This window comes from Sarcophilus harrisii, chromosome 1, assembly GCF_902635505.1.
Source record: "Sarcophilus harrisii chromosome 1, mSarHar1.11, whole genome shotgun sequence".
NCBI lineage: Eukaryota > Metazoa > Chordata > Mammalia > Dasyuromorphia > Dasyuridae > Sarcophilus > Sarcophilus harrisii.
In genome coordinates, this window is record NC_045426.1 from 379,337,819 (window position 1) to 379,358,204 (window position 20,386).

The window sequence follows — 20,386 nt, forward strand, 5'->3', positions numbered from 1 at the left end:
CCTTCCAGCTCTAAATCCTGTGACAGAATGTATAAAGTGTCTGTGAGTGTTTTTGTTTGGGTGCCTGTTTGCACATGTGCTCCCCATTAGAGGCTCCAGCTAAGCTGTTAGACAAAGGTCATTCTTATTCAAACTCATAATATACTTCCCAGTAACTGTCAAGTCCTATGGGAGGAGCCCCAGGGACTACCATATCTGAATTCATTGTGATTCAAAGTGGAAATTGATTCCCTAAAGCTGTTTTCTCCCATTCTTTCCTTTTTGAACAGGTTTAATTTACATAAGAGCTGGGAAAGGAGGGAGCTGCAGATGGGCAAAATAGCATAAATTGGAATTCTTTTGACAGTTGGGATTTTGTGGAGAGATAATCAGTGTTAGTAAGGTCAGTGGGAGAGGGCTGGTTATTAATGACTTGGGGACCTGTAAGTATTTACTGAGAATAAGGCTATATGATGGTGGACCAGGCCATGGAAAGGAGACCTAGAAAAGAATTGTCTCAGGCCTTCCACAAGTTCAAAAGACAGCAAACTTCCTCCCCCATTTTTGTCATGGCTGGTGTCACTTCAAGCTACTATGAAGTCTAGTTGGCATCTCTTAAGTAAAAAGTAAAACTACAAATTTAAATCCGTTGTATATCAGTAACTTAAGAGTAACTGACTATTGGATTATCTACTGTTAAAGAAACAGTGTGAGGAGGGACAGAAAGTCCTTAGAGACTAAAAATTGAGGATAGGACAGGAGTACTTTCTGAGGGGTAAACTAAGAACCTGGAGGAAAAGGAGAAGAATAAGAAGGAAAGAAATTCCTAATAATGACTATGAACTACACAAAACAGGAATGATAAAATGCATAAAGAAGTGCTAAGATTTAGGCATAAGATTAGGCAAGTCTGTTCAGATGAGGAAACCCAGAGGTGAAATTCAATTGCCTATCCTACTTCCTCTGGCCTGGAAGGGAGCCTGGAAAATGGAAGGGCTGGGGGAAAGACATAGTAAAAGGCTTCGGGAGGGTGACCGAAGCAGAGTGGTCAGGTCTACAATAGAGTCATTTAAACTGAAACATACAGTCTAATCCCAATGTTATATTGTGGGGCTTTATTCTGCAGATCCTCTTAATCCTATACACTAGCCATATCTATCTTTGGCTTCCCATTGCCCAGTACAGTATGGCATCTTATACCAAGGCAATTCTGTGCTCTGAGCAACATTTTAAAATTGGGCCCCCTTTTACTATCTGATAGATTTTGAACTTTCACTATAACACATGCAATTTGACTTATGCCTCTGTGTCATGAATCATAATATCGTGGCTTTAAAAATATGTGAATTTATCAAGTCATATTAGAATGTGTACCTTGTACCTCTCCAGGAACATGCTTACTCTGCCTCCCTAAGTCTTTAGTACAATATCCTCTGAAGGTTAGCACATACAACATTGCCTGTTTCATACACCATTTCCCCCACCAAGAGTCATCTCCAACTCAGCCAGATATAAGGCCCTAGGAAACACAGCCCTGCTAAAGGAGATACAGACTTTAAAATATTACAGCCTGATTTTCTTTAGGGCAAAGACTCGTTCCTTTCAGGTCCCATCTCTCTGTGAATTCCCTTGTAACTCCAAGTAATATGCCTATATAGGCTATACTTGTATTCACATGCTCCTGAATATGTCAACACCACACTTTCAAAACATTTAGAGAGGAAGAAGAATCTTGCCAGGTGTCTGTGCAAGAATTTTGTACTAAAAGAAGTCTTAGAAATAAAGTGTGTATAAAAATATATGTAGGAAAGAAAAGTTCCTTCTTTATCTTTCCATCAATGTTACCCGTTTGTGGTACTGTCAGTCAGCATCAAACTTGGACTAGGTACTGAATGAAAAACTCAACCAGTCAATAACAGGACTGGACAATGTTGATTAAAAGCAGGAAGAATGTTCCTGGCTGCAGCAGTCTATTATTGTACTTAAGTCCCCAAAATAATAGAATGCATTATTACTACTTCTTTAACTCAGTATGTAGATAGCAGCTTTTATTCACAAATGTCTGCTGAACACCCACAATGGGCAAGCTATTGAAAAGTACCTTATGGACTTGGGAGTGGGATTTTGAGCCTTGAAAATCATCTGTTGCTATGGGATGTGTTTGTGGATTCTTTTAACAATTCCCTTAATTTAACTTTAATTCATTTAAAATTTTTGAAGTGATTCTGTTTTATGGAGTGTTTTCTGAGAGGAATCCTGGATAGGGTGGGAAAATGGTCCTGAAATCAAGTCACCAACCATTGGTTATCCCTATGTTGAGGTTCACTAAAGAAGACAATGGAACACTGAAATTAGAAGACCTGAGCTGAAATCCCATCTCTGATACTTACCACCTGTGTGACCTTGGCCAAGTACCTTGATCTCCCTGGGCCTCTATTTCCTCATCTATAAAAAAAAAAAAAAGAGGTTGGGTTTAGGGTCTCAGGGCCCTTCAAAAGCTCTAGAACTATGAAGCCAATTCTGTAATATCCACCAGGAGAGATCTGAAAACGAGCTCTCAAGGGAGTAAGTGGTACCTCTGTGATAATTCTGCCTATTTTATTACTGCTTCCTTCTCCCCTATACCTACCCTAAGCCCCATTCAAGAGTCATCAAGCCAGACCTGGAATGTGTGCTTACAGCAGCCACAGAGAAACTGGGGAAGGGAGGGAGAGGGTGGTGTTGGGGGAGATAGAAAGAACCAAGGAGTGTAACAAATTGCTCATTGAGACCTGTGGTTGACAAAAAGGTGGTTTGCAGGGCTCTTTTGTATTTTTTCTGGTCTCCTTGACAAACCACCGTGTATCTGCTTTCTTCTGCCCAAAGCATGAAATTGGTAGCAACACTGTGTGAGGTTCCTGCTACTGTTCACAATGTATCATGTGTCTGCATAAACAACCGTGTATGTGTCCGTCTCTCTCTGCTGGCTTCCTACATCCTTTACTTATGTTCATTTCTGTTCTCTCATGATTTGATTGCTGTTCTGCCATTAGAGCTTTTGGATTGATGCTGTGTTCTGGTGCTGTATATATAGATATTTTTTCCTTTTAATTTATTTTAATTTTTTCCCTATCTTCCTCCATCCAAACCCAACCCCACCTTCCCTAAGCCCTAACCCTACTCTTTCCCCTTGTCCTTCCTATCTTTTCCACTCTTTCTCTCTCACTCTCTCATTCTCCTCTCTTTTTCTTTCTTTCTCTCTCTCTTTTTCTCTCTCTTTCTTCTCTCTCTCTCTCTCTCTCCATATATATATATATATATTATATATAAAAAAATCTTTTCTTCTTTTGTCATTCAATCAAATTCCAACAACCCAACCAGGGCCAGTCAAATCCACCACAGTCTCGCGCTGAGCTAGGAATAAAGTTCACGTAATCACATGAGAGTGGAGAATACAGTCCCCCATCCGTAAGTTCAAATCAACTCAAAGTTCACAGTGTGACATGATGGCGTCATGTAACAAGGCTAAGAATTGGTTGCATGACAATTGCCGTCAAGTTTCGTGGAGGTGCTGTGATTGGAGCATTTTTTTCTTGGATGTTGTACCCGTTGATGATTGGCCAGTCATGATCACACGTGCATTTCTTTGACTTTTGTGCTGCCACAACCTTTTTTGCTGTGCTCATTTTCGTTTCGTTCTTGGTGCTTGCAGTGGTTTTACTTTCTGTTGTTTGGTTTTTCTCGTTCAGCGTTTTTTTATGCTTCTCTAGATGTCACTTAGAGAAAAAAAATGAAACTAAAAAAGAACCAAAAATATTAAAATAAAGATGGATTCCAGAATTCTCAGACATGGGATCATTTAACTGTGCAAACCATTATTTTTTTCTTAAAATGAGGAAAAAGTTTAAAAAATATTTATGCGTGGTTGATTTCCTTGCACTTGAAAATATTGTGATTTTATTTTTTTCTGGAGATTTGGGGGCCTTTTTCAATTGACACTTTCCTGGGCTTGGGTTTTTATTTTTTCCCCAGTTAGGCTATTTCAAATCTCACTCCAAAATGGAAAAAAAAAAAAAAAAAAAAACTACAGTAACAGAATAATTTAAAATAATACAAACAAAATGAACCAAAAAAAAAAAAAAAAAAAAAAAGCTAGAGTACAAAGCCTGAGGCCTCTGAGTGAGTGCCCCTGTAATAATTATAAGGTTTGTATTGTAGCCACCAGTTTTGCTAAATTATTGTTTGGGAGTGGGTGGGGGTTGGAGTTCCGGGTGGGTTTTTTTGGTTGGTTTGGGGAAAAAATAGTCCTTACACAAAAGCAAAATGCATCTTTTTCTTTACAACTGAAAAAGGGTCCTTGACAAGTGTTTTTTAATTTTATTATTATTATTATTTTATTTGGTGTTGTAATTGTTTAGACTGCTGTGTACGGTTTGCTGTTTGTTGAATCAACAGTGTGAAAAACCTGCCAGCATGGATTGATATACGCATGACACTTCCCCCCATGGGGGCTTTGCAATTCTAACTTTCTTGATGTAATTAGTCACCCCTATGTATAAGTGAAAGCTGCTTGCTAGAATGAAGATGAGTTTCTTCTGCTAATATGCAATGATTAAGCATTCTCCTTAAATGGTGATTCTAGTCAGATCATGATTTTTTTTTTAAAAAACAAAAAAACAAAAACAAAACTCCCCCAAACTACTACTTTTCAGCTATTGAGAATTGTTTGAATTATTGTCTCAGTTTGGTTAACTGTTTTAACTTCCTTTGCTTTTCCCTTCCCACTTCCTGAAACTCCTGAGTTTCTGCTAAATTCCCTTTTATATAAGAGAAAAATATGATTATGTCTATATAGATATAAATATATTCCATCTATATATACATATACATAAATATACACATGAATACACTATACACATATCTAGGTATACATATGTATACACAACCTTGCAAATAGCTATCGGCCTGGGAAAGGAAAAATTGGCGGTTGGTGGGTAAAGATTCTGGAATGTTTCATTTCATTGGTATTATCTTTCTCCTCTTCTAGAGGGGTAAGGTAGGGGGTGGGTCACAAGAATTTGCTAGTTTGCCAGGTAATTGTATACATACTGTATGCTTAGTAACTCCTTCATAGAGAACAAGTTAAATGAAAGACTCAGAACCCATTTTTTCAATTCTTCTTTTTGATAATGTCCTAGCAGAAGAATCCAAATCCAGTCCTTGGGGATATACCGGTGGTGTTTGGGAGGAACTGATGGATGAACACATTCTCACCACAACTCCACATCGACCACAATCACCTTACCCCACCGCTCCCCAATCTTTTTCTTACTCAGAAGCATAGGAACGAACTTCTTTTTATTTATCATGATCATGACTAATTGGCAACATGGGACTCCTTACTCTTCCCCCTTCCTCCAAGAATGCCCCCTCCCCACTTCAGGGCAGGGTACCTTGTGATGTTTGCTCTTTTGATGCCATTTTCCCTGTTGTTCCTGTCTCAGCTTAATTGGCCTGGTTTTCTTCATTTTAGGGCAGGATGCTGAATGGGCTACATTAAAAAAAAAAAAAAAAACACAAACCTATATATATATATATATATATATATAAATGAGAACTGTTGGATGACACCTTTGACATATCAGCCAATATCAATATCAATCAAGCTGAAGACTCCAGACACACTCTCTGACTGTAACATTTCTTCAAGAAAAGGATCGCGTCTATGGAGTTCAGAGGATACGTACTTGGGGAAAATATATATATATGACTTAAAGAAGTTGATGAAGAAGAAAAAAATAAACATAAACATACACAAAAGGAAATTAACTTTAAAAAATAAAACAAAAATAGACCAGAAAAGGAGGATGAAAGGCCAGAAATTGGGAAGAGATGCTGGTTATGGATCCACGGGCTTTTTCTGCCAATGGCGCCTCGTTGGGTGAGGCAGGCTGGATGCCAGCCATTAGGCGAGGCGGGGCATGGCCCCCGGTTGTGGCCAAAATAGTGGCCATTGAGTATCTGTATCTGTCATTCCTTTAGCTATTTAGGGACCAAAGGACCAAACTTTTTATTGCAGATGTGTAGCTCTATGTCAAATAGAGGGGGAGTGGGGAGGGGAGGGAACAAGTCTCCTTCCTGCCTCAGGGCTGTTCCCAAAGCAGCCAAGAGCGATTCTATGAAATATGTAATAAAAAAAAATACAAAAACAACAACAAAAAAACAAAACAAAACAAAACAAAAAAAAACAAAAAAAAAAACAAAAAAGAAAAAATCTGCTTCAATGCTTTTAAACTGGCAAGATAATAGTTCTTTGATACTATGAGAGGCGCTTTGATGACCTTTATTCGAGTCTATAAACCTTTCCTATGGTTTTCTGTATCATATGTATGGATGGAGATTTTAAGACAAGCAAGATGGATATTTGGGGAAAGCGAAATAAAAAAAAATATATAAATATCTTTGAGATGGGAGGAAACCAAGTAAGGAAACAAAATAAGGGATATATACAAGGAAAGATAGTTGTTGTGAAAAGTCTGTAAATGCTTCTAACTCTTCCCCCACCCCTTTTAAAATCCTAATAGTTGTACAGAATTAAAAAAAAAAAAAGAAAAGTTTAAAATACCTATATAATAGAAGAAAAATTAGAGGAAAGAAAAAAAAGCAAAAAAAAAAAAAAAAAAAAAACTATAGAAGTTAGCATTCCTGCTAAAAATCCAAGATGTTGTAGAACTGTAACTTTTGTAGAGTTTAGACTGAGCATCAATCCCCCTTCTCTCTGCCGATCGCTGTTGGACATTATTTGCTGAGGGGGACCCTGGGCCACTCCTTTCCGAAACTGCGAGCATTCCAGCTTTGTCCAGCCGGAGAATTGAAAGCCACTCAATTCTTGCTGATCCGATGGACAGACGGACAGAAGGATGGAGGCCGCCAGGTGGCATGGGGGAGGCGACGCAAGGAAGTCCGGGTTGTCTCTGTCTCTGACCTCGTCCTCACCTTGAATCCCACAGCTATAGACTAAACGCTTCGCTCCCCCAAGGAGCTGCTCTCTCCGCAAGCCCTAACCACCTTCTGCTTCAATAGCTTCCATGCTCGCTCTAGAGACTTTCAGGGCAAGGGAGAACTGGGAACTTTAATCTTAAAACGACACAAACAAAAACCTTAAAAACAAAAACAAAAAAAGAAAGAAAAAACACAATCTTTGAAGAATTTCTGAAACTGTTTACAAGGAATTTTGAAAAACAGGGATGTTTAAAATGATGCCGGCTCTGTTTTTCTGTAAATAAATTTGCATATTTTGTAGGACTTTTAATTGTAATGATAGAGAAAAAACAAGGAAAACTATTTAATGAAAGCACGATATTTATCTTTGGTAAATGACTTTAGAGCAGTTAAAGACATTGATTAAAAACTCAGAATCAGAAAAAAACACAATTATTTAAGAACATATATTTTAAAGTATATCATATTTATTATAATTTATTTTCACCTTTAGAAAGACTTGCTTTGGCATTCTGCCTTGACTCCTCCTTGCTTGAGTATAGGCCACCTGGTGTGGTCGGGGGAGTGGGAGCTTCTTTCCCAACTCCCCTTTTTTTTCTGTACTTTTTGTTTAGAAGATCAAGTTTCTCTTATTCCTCTCAGGCCTCTTTCCTTTCTATTCATTTGGTTTGTTTGTTTTTTTGGTTAGATTTTTGTTTTTACTTTCCTCTCTCCTTTGGCTCCTCCTCTTTGGAAGTCCAGATGTAAAAACAAACAAAACAAAACAAAACAAAACAAAATAAAAAAACAGCTGCAGTTTGAAACAACTGCTCTTTTCACTCTCAATTCCCTAAAACTCCTTGTAACCTTCTGTAACTATTGGATGACGCTTTCTCCAGCTTAGCCCTAAATAAAGCACAGTTTAAAAAAATAAATAAAACAAAACAGGACCATTCTTTAGTGATCTCTTCCTCTCGTTCTCGATGGGCTGGTTTGGTCTGCTTTTTCCACCCCCTGGTATCTCCTACACCTCACTGTGTCCTCCATTACCAATACGAAATGAAACATCTGGGACTCTTCCAGTGAGCTCCAGTTGTCCAGGGCTATCTTTACATGTGAGCAAAGGAGTTGGTAATCTTCATGCCATCAAGGAAGAGAAACAACTCATCACCCACAACTCTCCTCCATTGAGAATGGGTCAATGTGTCCTCAAATGCATAGCTATACAGTCTGAAAGAATAGAAGTGGGGGAGGGATACTCAACAGGGCTACATCTCCAGAGCAGTCTTTTTCCTGGGGGGAAGGGAGATCCAGGTAAGGAATAGTGCCTGATCCCTGAATGAATGTGCATCCACCAATTTCTCTAGTTATCTGCCAGCCCCTCACTAAGACATGCAGTACTTATACCAGCCAATGAAAGCATTTAAGAGGAGCAGGAAGATAACTGGTCCATAGAAATTTGCATTTCCAAGTAGTCATTTGAGTGAAGAAACTAGTTTTTGTTTAGACCAGAAGGGAGGAAGATGTGCAAGATGGAGTACTGAGGCAAAACTAGGCCAAAAAGAAATCTTCTCAGCTGTACTACTGTGAATAACACACACTTTGGGGAGAAAGGGCAGGGGAGCATTAAATGACAGCAGAAAAGAATTTCCCACTGGAGGTGGAAAAGGCTTTGTTAAAGATGGATGAAATATCTCAGAAATATCTGTAAAGATAGATGTACAATTTCCTTTGATGTCAGCCTTCTTGAAGGTAAGACCAGGTGATGGAGTTGCATTTGAATTGGAGGATCATGAGTAGCTAATCTATCCTAGGGTAGCCAGAACTTTTTCTTTTCTCCCTATTCCTCTCCCTTGGAGACAAGATATATGAATGTAGAACTTCTTGGGCAGGCAACTTCCTAGGGGTAGGATTTCTTGAGTGGGTAGTCTCCAGAAGGCAGAACATCTTGGGATGGGATTTCTTGAGTGGGTCCCTCCTAAATAGAATATGAAATTTCATACCCAGGTTAACTCTGCTTTTTAATTTCCCTATGAAAAATGTTATGGCCATACTCCATAATCTTGTGTGAAAGCAGTTGAGGCCATAACCTAGAGGATTTGAGCTAGACAGGTATAAGTCTGGGATCACAAGATTGATTCCAGAGTAACCCTTAGAAACCCACCTCTTGTCACTCCATAAGATTACATTTTACTCTCTTATTCTTAATTTTACTCAGCTTTCACTTCTGAAGGACTTTCCTGACCTTCCATCATGATGTTACTATGCCCTGATAATTTGGAAGGGGGAATATATTTAGATTATCAACCATATGGTTGAGATTCTCTGTGAAGATCTAATGCTCCATCTTGGTTTAAAGGTGATCCTAAGTTCACAAAGGTTATACCAAATGAGGCTGGCAAGTTTAATCAATTAAAGCTTTGTATATGACTGACCATATGGTAGTTGTGTTAGGACCAACCTGAGTCCATATGGACTTGCCACTACAATGTTAGATACTAGGTGATAAATTTTGTTGTTATTTTTCAAGAAAACACTATCAAGCTGTCAAAGATTTGTGGAAGTCCAATGTCATAAAATCACAGATCTTTGAAGAGATATTCAAGTATGTTGATGTTATTTTTCCTTAGCTGTTTCATTCTGAATCCAGAGAGCTATATGCCAGGAATGAGACTCAAGATTTCTAGATGAAGAAACACAAAGAAAAGGGTCCACTGTTGACTGGGTCCAGAGAAATAATTTTGTAGCTTTAGTAATGAAAGCAGAATCTGGAAGTAGAATGTCAACCTGGTGGGAGAAAATTTAATAGGTATAGAGTCTTGAGAGGGCTTTGTGCTAGGAACACATCACATTGTCCTGATCAATCATTTCATAACAACAACATTGATAAGTTATAATCAAATTAAAACCCTAATCACTTGGCCAATAGTCCAAAATACATCATTCCTATAGAACTAATTGCCCTTTGTAATATTATTTCATTTAAAATATTTTCATGAAACCAGTGTACAACAGGAACCTGGATATGCCTGAAGCTGTCAAAATAACAATATGACTACTTTTAAGTATGATCATAATATTCATGGATACATAGATGTAAAGAGGAAACTATCTCAAGCAAGTTATAAAGAAATATCAACACATAGGGACAAGAACCTGGTTTCTGATTAACAGAAATTATCTCTTTTTTCCTCAAAATCTACATTTATGCTTAAATTACTTTTTCCTTATAGTAGGTCTATTCATAGCTCCCCTAGTTAAAGGCCTTCCTAATTGGGTCTCCAAAAAGATCCTTCAGTATGCCGTATTCTCTTTATTTGGTTTGAAATAGAAAGAGAAAAACAGCTTCTTCCCATTTTCCCCATTCCCTTAAGATGGTGAAACAATCTGAATAAAATCAGATTTTTTTCACCTGAGAGCCAGACTTCTGAATTAATGAATGCTAGTCCTCTCTCCTCTTTTATAACTCTCCTCTTTTCTAACTCATCATTAAACATGTATTTACTTAGATTCTTAAATTTATCATTCATGTCTGCTTCCAACAACTGCTCCACCTCTTCCCCCCCCCCCCAAACTAGGTTCCTAAGGGAATTAAGTCTTTTTTCTTAATAAATATTTTGAATAGTTATTTTAAAAAAGTGTTACCTTTTTTCTATTTTACCTGTCTTATTATGTATGGCATGTGACTATAAAGTAAGATAACTAGTTGTTTTTTAGCAAACATTACCAACATTTACACTTTGTTAGTTCCTTCAAAGGAGTACTCTGGGGATGATATATATTCACTGCAATTTTTCTGATGTTGCTCAAAACCTGTCTGGAGCTTTTCTTATAGACTGCTTTCAGAGACAGGCTATAAGCCACATAACACTAACTATTCTGATTAAAGGAATAATTGAGCCTCCTTCTTTTCTACCTTTGCCATCCTTCTAAAAAGCTCCAGTAGGGTCAGTGGAAATCGTGATGGAATTCCCCAAACTCACTTAACCAGATAAAGGATTAAAGAGGAGTGTTCAGCTAAAATTCCCCAAACAGATTAAATTAGTCTTTATCCCATTCTTCTCCCCAGTGTATTTCTTTAATAACTCAGGAAAAATTATTCATGTCCCAATAGAAACAAACTTGTGCCTCATCTCACAGAATCCTGGGCTCTATCTCAATAGACACATAGACAGATAGATGCACACATCCACACCTCTCATCTCTCTCTTCTGAAGACCCTAAATATCCTGAGGCTTATTCTATGTCCCTCTTCTGCCTAGAGACATTCTTGGATCATTGGACCTGCTGTTGTTTTCAGATATTCCCTAACTATCTTACACATAGTTCCTCTGAGAATTAATTAAGCCATAGAAAGTAGACTCTTAGAGCTGGAAAGAAACTTGGAGATCATTTAGTACAATGTCTTCATTTTACAGACAAGGAAAACGAGTCTCAGACCAGTAAATGACTTGCCTAAGATCAAACAGCAAAGTCTAACTTTATTCAGATTATTAGATTCCTAGTGATAATATTAATGTCTTTCACATATCACTTTACATTTATTACATTTGATTCTCACAAGAACTCTACTAAAGCAGCATTAATGAAAGTATAATTGTTTCCATGCCTAGAGAGGTAAGATGAATTACCCAGAATCACAAGAGATGGGATTTAGACCCAGGCCTTCTGATTCTAAGCTCCATATTCTTTACACTAAATTCTCTCCATATAGGAAACAGGGCACCTGTTTGTCCCCCTGACCATAGCTCCTTTCAGATTGCTATTCCTAAAATACTTTGTCATGTTTTCTGTTGAAGAAACTTCAATGGCTCTTCATTGCCTGCAAGAAAAAGTCCAAACTCCTCTAATATTCAAAGGCCTTTGAAATATGGTCTCAACACAGCCAACCAATTTTATCTCTCACTCTTCCCTTATGTGCACCCTGTTTCAGCCAGGTCAGCATTTATATTGTCTTCCTATGTTCACTCTCTTCATCCCTTGACCTCTTTCTCACATCCCTATAGAAATACACTTTTCTCATACTCTCCCTCCAACTAGTAAGGCGCTTCCTTTTCCTCTTTGCCTCTCTAAATCCTACTCAACCTTTCAGGCCCAGCTCAAGATAAGTGTTCTCCATGAACACTATTCCAGGTCAGAGTAATCCTTCTTTTAAAAACATTTTTTGTATAGTTTTACTATAGGAGAGAATGTCACTCATGTCGGCACTTAGTTGTCATATATGCACTTGGGTATGGATTCACATTTTCCCCTGATATTTATTTCATTTGTCTTTCATTTCAACTATCCCATGAGCTCTGAATAGCAGAGACTGAATCTTCCATTTCTGTAACTCCTTACATGGATCGTGTAGGATAGACAGAAAGGAGTAAACATCCAACAGAATAGCCAGTAATAAGTATTTGTTTTGTATACAGTAGTTGGCTTTCTCAGCTGTTGAGGATATATTGCTGCATCCTGTCAGAATGAAATGACTCTTTCTTACTAAATAATAATTTTGCTTGCTAATAAGAAGGAATTATAGCACCTATAATCTCTACCGAAAAAAATGGTGACAGGAAGGACCTTAAGAATACAAATTTAGATACCAAAAGGAACTAGGATTTGGGAGCCAATGAGATCAGGAAGAGAACAACACTAATCCTGAAGTCCTGAAATCAGCTACAGATGCCATTTAGAGGTTATATATCCAGACCAGCTGAGGTATATTTGAGGATTCAATGCCCATGCCTTCTGGATCAATTTTCTGCTGCTTTCTAAGACTAATTTTATTTTCTTTTTATGGCTGTTGATAAAGTCCCCTTGAAAAAGCCTTTGTCTTAAGTAGACTGAGCGGTGTCCCCTCTAGCAACTAGGAGAAACTGAGGGAATTGGAGTGCCCTAAGGCCTGGCATAGATTGGGGTAGCAGTAAAAAACCCCAAGGAAGGCCTATGACCTTAACAGCTTTAGGTGGTCAAGAAGAATTGAATTCAGTAGAAAGGAATCTAAAAAAGGAAAGAGTCACAGGTAGGATGACACAGGAACCAGCTCTGGAAGCCAACCTGCTTTTTGCTCATCTGTTCATTTACTCAAAAAACAACAAAACAAAACAAAAAAACCCTAACACCATGGAGTTTTAACTATCTCCCTCCTTCATCCCTCCCCTCCCATCCCCGAGGTATATGTTAACCCCTTCCCCCTCTCTCTCACACACATCCCCAAACACCCAATTCCTCTCTCAGGGACCTTATCACCCTCTAGGTTTAGAAGGATTTACCATGACAAACTCACTTAAAGATTGAAGGTTGAATGGATCCCTTTTGGGGGAAGAAGGGAGGGCAGTAGCATAAGGGGGGAAGGGAGGATTGGGGCTTGAAGGGAAAAAGAGGAGCCAGCTAAAAAGAATACTTCAAGAAAGGAAAACTACAATGGTGGAATTTTAGGCACTTTAGAAAACTGCTGGTAGGGGCGGCAATGTTTGGGAGACAAGAGGATCTTCCTAGGACTACCCACGTCATACCATGTAGGTAGGCAGCTGCCTACACTCTGGGTGAGAGCAATAAAAATAAAACGGATGAAAGAATAGCCCCACAAGGGCTTTGTTCCTGGCCTCCTGCTCTTCCACCCGAAAGAAGAAAGAAAAGACACATGAGATGAGGCCAGCAACCTGTCAGGTGAGTGGATTTCTCTTCATCCCCTTCTCTCATTTTCCCATCCTTCAGCCCCAAATCTTATCAGAGAGATCTAGGAGAGGAGGGGGGAGACTAGGGAGAAAGGACAGGCATTTAGGTTTGTGCAATTTGAAGGTGAGAGAAGTCTGAAGATCTAGATTAGCAGAATTCTGGGGCCTTCAGAAAGTTAAAATACCCTCTTTTTTTGAGTAATGGTGAACTAGTTTGCATTGATCTTAAAAATTTGCTTCTCATTTCCCCTGGAGTTCAGTGTTCTAGGAAGAGCAGAGCTGACACAGCTCAAAAGTTTTATTAACCTCAGGTAGCTGTATAAAGGAAATGTGAATAAATATTACATTTATTTAAATTTAATTTTTCTCTTTGTTAATAATAAAAGCCAAGCTGGGGCTAAGGGGTTTTTTGCCTTCTCCTTTCCCCTTACACTTGCTGCAGCTTCTGAGCTGGGGAATTATTTAGCTATTAACTTGATTTTCTGAAAATCATCATTTATTCACCTTACAAAAGCCCCCAAATCCAGCAGTGACAATTGGGAAGAAGGGATTGTGTGTAAATCAATATTGATGTGTCCATTTTTAAAAAAATAGATATTAAATTGCAATTATTGGTGCCAGAGTATCAGTGGAAGAAAGAAAGAGGAAGGAAGGTGGGGAAAGAAACAATAAGAAAAAGAAATGCCAGGAGAAAAGGAGAGAGGGAAGGAAGAAGATGATGGAGGAAAAGGAGAAGGAGGGAGAAAAAGAGAAAAAGAAGAGAGTGAAGATGAGAAAGAAGGAGGAGAGGGGGGAAAAAGTGAAGAAAAATTCTTGAGAGGTGAGAAGTGTATGTGTGTGTGTGTGTGTGTGTGTGTGTGTGTGTGTGTGTTTCTTGTGTCCTCCTTCCCAAATACCTAGCAAACAATAAACATTTTGTCACTATAACATTGCAAGTGTTAAATGAACTCACACCATAATCTCTGAATGGACATTAAGGGGCCAGATAGAAACTGCTATCTCCCACATCAGCCTCATCTTGGAATAGTGAGACAGTTATTTCCATTATCCAGATTTCCCAAAAGAATAATTAACCTGTTCTCCCAGAACAGCTCCCTAGAGTCAGTTCTTGCTACCTAAGAGAACAGTGATATGATAATCCTGCCCCAGCCTTAGACAAACCATACAGATTCATTCATTCATTGGAAAGGGTTGATCACTAAAATGTCCTTGGGATAAAACCAGTCAATGGAAAGGAAACTATAGTATACAGTTATTGCTAATGCAGATCACCTGTCAGGGGCAAGTAAAATAAGCTTTAAATTAAAAGCCTACTATGTGCCAGCACTATCCTAAGCTCCTGAGATACAAAGAAATACAAAAAGAACCTTTATTCTCAGGGAGCTCAGAGTCTAATGGGTGGGATAAAATATGAACAATTATGAACAAGTGAGCTATATAAAGAAAAATTGGAAATAATAAAGTGAAGGCATTAGAAGAAGGAGAATCAGGAAAAGTTTGAAGAAACTTTAGCTGAGACTTTAGAGAAGCCAGGAAGTGGATGGAGATGAAGCAATAGAAAATTCTAGGCACTGACTGAAAATGCCTGGAGTAGAGAGAATATCATAGAGTATCATGCTTGAGGAATAGCAGGAAGACTAGTATCATAACATCATGTAATAAGTGGTGGGAAGTAAAGTATAAAAAAACTGGAAAGGTAGAGAAGGACAGATTATGAAGGACCATTATAGAGTCCCTCTATCCTGTCAAGACCTTTCCAGCTGTCTGTGATGGAAGTGAGCAGGTGATCTCAGACTGGTTCCCATGGTCTGTGTAAGGGACATGTTCCCTTTCCAATGAATCAGGTAATCTGGCAGTCGAAGATAGGCTGAACTACACACTCAACTACATCCCTTATTGGAGGTGGAGATTTGCTGGGGTAAATCTCCATGTACAACATACAGAAGAATATGTGTGTGCTACAATTTATGTTCTCCATGAAGTAGGGAAGTCATCATATAGATGAAGGAACTGAGAGGTTAAAGGAGTTGCCCAAATTTATACAGCTAATAAGTATGGGAGCTGGAATTCAAACTCAGCCTTCTTCTGATTCCAAGTCTAGCATTCATTCACCTGTGCCAGGCGGCCAGAGTATAGGGTAAAGGTAGATACTTACACATCACTCATTTAGAAAGGTGCAAAGAGCCCAAGTCTAGAGATAGAAGTCTAAATCCTGCCCTGGTCTTCATTGTCTCTGATGTGTGAACTTAGGCAAGTCATTTAGCTTCCTGACCTTGGTTTCCTCATTGGCAAAAAGAAGATAATGAATTCAATGACCTCTAAAGTACTTTCTTATACAAGATCTATGATTCTCAGCAGTTCCAGCCATACAGTATCTTCTGAACCATTGAGTATGCAACCAAGCATATTCAATATATCTGATTCTATGCTTGATATCTCTGAGCTGGTCAAGGGCCTATGGAGCAGAGAACAGCAACTTGCTCCAGATGGAAAGTGTGGGTAAATGCCGTTGTTCTGTAGCAAGGCCACTCATATATCGTCAGGCATTTTATTATTCCAAGGACTTATAATTTCATCTTTGTGCGTATTCTGCCCATCTATACATCTCAGAAGACCATCATCTTAGTGAGTTGTTTTGGCCAAAAAAAAAAAAAATTCATTGCCCTGTGGCCAATCTGTACAAGAGCCTTTTTGAATTTAGATGAGCTGGGCTTCAGCTGACAGAGGCACAGCTCAACATGAAGTCCATGCTTCTGTTTTTCCCAATTTAGAAAAGCATGCTAGAATTGGATTTTGCCAACTTTGGAGAAGGAGAAGGCACCTCTCTATTACGATGAGGCACTGAAGAGGGACTTTAATGGAAGATAACATTCAGATAGAGGAGAGAGAAAGATAATATTCAGATAGAGTCAAGAGAAAAGTTCACAGCAAGTATGGAGTCTTCATACCCACTATATCCCTTTGAAAGGGGTAAGAACCTGATGATTTAGTAATAACCCTTTAAAGCTTGCAAATATTTCCCATATATTATTCCCTTTTAATCCTCACAATGATCACAATGCTATTATTATCCCTCTTTTATAGGTGGGGAAACTGAGGCTAAGAGAAGTTAATGAGTTGGCTGGGGTTGCATAACTAGTAAGTGTCTGAAACCAAATCTTACTGATCCCAGGTGTAATAGTCTATCTATCTGCTGTGCCACACAGCTTTTTTATGGGATCTAGAAACTGTCTAGAAAAAAGCACCTTTGTCTGCAGGGCCAGCAATTCCTAATGCAGAATTCTATAGATTTCTTCCCGCTGCTGCTATTTGCCTATTATAATACCTGCGGGTACAAAGCATACAGTAAAATTAGGTTTGGACATAATTCTTGTATTTTCATAAGGGCTACTCCTGATGCTGCCAACCCTGCAATGTCCATTTCTATCAGTAAACAAATTGAATGTTTGGATCATATAGGAGAAGAAAGGTAAAAAGTTCTATCTGGGCAACAGGAAGACATATTCCCACAAACAGGCCAATCCCTGAGAGAAGGATTAACAAAGCCATAACCAGTAGTTTTTGTGCATAGTGCAAGCTGATCTGTATATGACCAAGCATCAATAAACAAGCATTAACTAAGTACCTACTTTGTGCTTACAGTATTTTGCACTGTTCTAGACATAGAGATAAGTCTTGATCTCAAGCTTATATCCTACTGGGAAACAGAAAATGCCCACAGGTGAGTGCCCACAAATGTATTCGTAGGATAACAGATTTAGAGTTAGAAGAGACTAGAGAGCTCATCTAATCTAATAGACTAATGAAGAAATTGAGGTCCAAGTTGGTTAAGTAATTTTACTGAGGTGAATTAGTGGGGTAATTAGTGAGGCAGAATTTGAATTCAGGTCTTGGTCAGTCTTTTGAGTGCAATGCTCTTTGCACTGTTCCATCCTTCCTCCGAGTTTTGGAGGCTGAGGCATCTCTAGACGAAGGAAGACTTCATGTGGGTATGGTTGTTTGTATGCCATCTGGGAGCTTTGTTCTAATTAGTTTTGTTAAAAGGTGCTAAGGTCAGTGGAGGTGAAATAATGGAAAGAGAATTAGCTTTGGACACAGAAGACCTGGGTTCAAAAATGCCTCTGACACTACCACCAGTATCACCTTGGGCAATCCACTTATCTTACCTAGACCTCAGTTTCAGCATCAGTTAAGTGAGGAGCTTGGATTAACTGACTTCTAAGGTCTTTTCCAGCTCTGCCTCTGTAATTCTATGAAGGCAGTAAAATAGTGTCAAAATTTAGGGGAAAAGTCTCAGGGACAAAGTCCCACTCACCTTACCCTACTTGTGAGTCAGGCAGTCTGGATGGTGAAGAGACTGGGTATGTGGCAAATGAAGATAAATTGAAGGACCTTTGGATGTTTAGCTTAAAGAAGAAGTAGTTAGGGCAACAGTTGTTTTTCAAATATTTGAAGGGTATTCAAGTGACAAAGAGATTGGGCTTTTACAGTACTTGAGAGGGCAAAACTATGCCCAACGAGTGAAAATGACAGTCCACTACATATTCCAACTGAATGAAAAGAGTAATTTTCTAACAATTAGAGCAATCTAGAAATGAGGTAGGTTACATTCTGAATAAGGAGTTCTATACCTCTGGAGGTGGGGGACTGAATGACCCTCCAATAGGAATATTATGGATGAAATTCATGTTTCTAGTAAGGTTTGATATTTTTTTGAAGACTTGCCTCTAACATTTCTTCTAATTTTACTATTCAAAGGAGACTTCCTCCAGTCCTCTACCCCTAATCTGGCCCATGTCATGAATTGCTGATAAAAGTTCACTGGAGCTCCCACGTCAAATTTGATTGCAAGTCTCAGAACCACAACAGCTCAGAGCTATGTCACATCAAGCAGTAAAGGGGATAGGATTGGGGGAGAGGGGATTATGGCAGCCTCTTGGGAAAGGAAAAGTGCTAAGTTAGTCCAAGTGTCCTTTGGCAACTGTTCTCCCCTTAATCACATTTTTCCCTGCCTATGTGCCAAATTTAGTTTGCTTCCCTTAACAATAGCTTCTGTTTGGTCTTCAGTCTCTACTTTTGAATCAGTCCAAAAAGTGATTGAACTATTGTCTTGAGCAACCATTTCCCACTGGAATGGAAACTCACTTCTCTGGTCTTTTTCTGGCCTTCTCCTTAAGTGGCCCTTTGAGAACCTTTCTTTAATTGACTTTCCCTCATTTGGAAGAACAGTGCCTTGAACCTGAACCTAAAGTCCATTGGCTGTACAAATGCTGCTGTGTTGTTTGGTGCCTGGTCTCATCATGGACTGCCTATGCTAATTATCTCCCCAGTCAAGATTCCCCAAGAGACTGATTCACCTGAACTCTTAGAACAGATAAATAGCTCCTACAGTAGACGCCTGCTCCTTGAGAGAATACTGATGTGACCTGCCCTCCCTCTTCCCCTCTTCCCCTCCTCCCCCCCCCACCCTGTATAGATCACAGTGATTGGACACCAAACTGCTTGTAGGGAGAGAGGCATTCCAACTAATTGAAACATACAGATTTTGTTAATGCAGTTTATGTATAGAGCAATGAAACAGAAGACAATCCTATTTTGCCCTTCTACCACATTTCAGTCTGTCTAGTTTCCATCAACCAAGTGACCCAGTGCATCCTGGTCCTCTCCCTCATTTTCATATCTTTAATCCAGAATTAACCAAGACTTTACCCAGTAGCCCAAAGGCAAGCCAACCTTATTGAGCAGTCAGCCAGCTACATACCAGGCACCATGTATGCTAAGAGATGGCAATAAAGAAAGGCAAGAGATCATCTATGAGCTCAAGCTCACAGTCTAAAGAGGAGACAACATGCAAATAGCAATGGACAGAGAATGAATTTCAGGTAGTCTCAGAGGGAAGACATTAAGAGGCAAGACTAGGAAAGACTTTGCAAAAGATAAGACTGGCTGATACTGACGCAAGCTAGGGAAGCTGGGAGGTAAAGGACAAGAGGGAGGGCATTTCAGGTATGGGGGACAGGAACTGAAAATATTCAGAGCTGGGAAATAGAGTGTCCTATTGGAGGAATAGAAGAGGGCCATTGTCATGGGCTCATAGGGTACATGAAGATACGGAGTAAGATAGAAAAAGACTGAAAAGGTAAAAGGGGGGGCAAGTTATGAAGGACTTTGAAAGCCAATAGAGTTTTATATTTTATCTTTGAGGCAATTCGAAGTCACTGGAGTTTATTAAATAGCAGAGGGGATGAGTGTGACATGTTTAGTTGTACATTTTAGGAAGATCAGTTTGACAGCTGAGTGGAAGATGGATTGGAATGGAAAGAGATGAGGCAGAGAGAACAAGCAGCAGAAATAGTCCAGGCATGAGGTGATAAGGGCCTGCAGAGAAGAGGATAGCTTTGAGAGAAGTGATAAAGTAGAAATAATGGGACTTGGCAACAGATTGAATATGGGGGGAAGGCTGAGGAGTTGAGAGTGATACCTAGATTATGAGTCTGGATTATTGGTAGGGTGGAGGGGATCCTCAGTAGTAACAGGACAGTTAGGAAGAATGGAAGGTTTTTGAAAAAGATGATGAGTTCAGTTTTTTACACATTGAGTTTATAATATCTATAGGGCATATAGTTTGAGATGTCTAAAGATACAAGCTAAGAAATTGAGAGTTTAGGATTAGACAAATAGAATTGAGAGTCATCTGCATATAGATAATTGAAATTGTGGAAGACAGTAAGTTTACCATGTGAAATACAGAGGCAGAAGAGAAGAGCATCTGGGACAGGTCCTTG

General features: G+C 39.0%; 1 protein-coding gene across 27 annotated transcripts in view; it reads left to right on the forward strand.

The window, feature by feature from the left end:
- CELF4 (CUGBP Elav-like family member 4) overlaps positions 1-7,895 on the forward strand; it is a 558,697-nt gene extending 550,802 nt beyond the window's left edge. For 13 of the 27 annotated variants that reach the window (XM_031946035.1, XM_031946034.1, XM_031946039.1 and 10 more), the window contains one exon: positions 5,160-5,559. Coding sequence is in view for 12 of the 27 variants with exons in the window: in XM_031946014.1 (XP_031801874.1) it covers positions 5,160-5,213 (54 nt within the window). In the remaining 15 variants the exon portion in view is untranslated. Of the gene's footprint in view, positions 1-3,339; positions 3,427-5,156 lie in introns of those variants that run through there. The other 14 variants (XM_031946023.1, XM_031946032.1, XM_031946033.1 and 11 more) reach the window with 5 other exon arrangements.
- Positions 7,896-20,386: the final 12,491 nt, after the last annotated feature.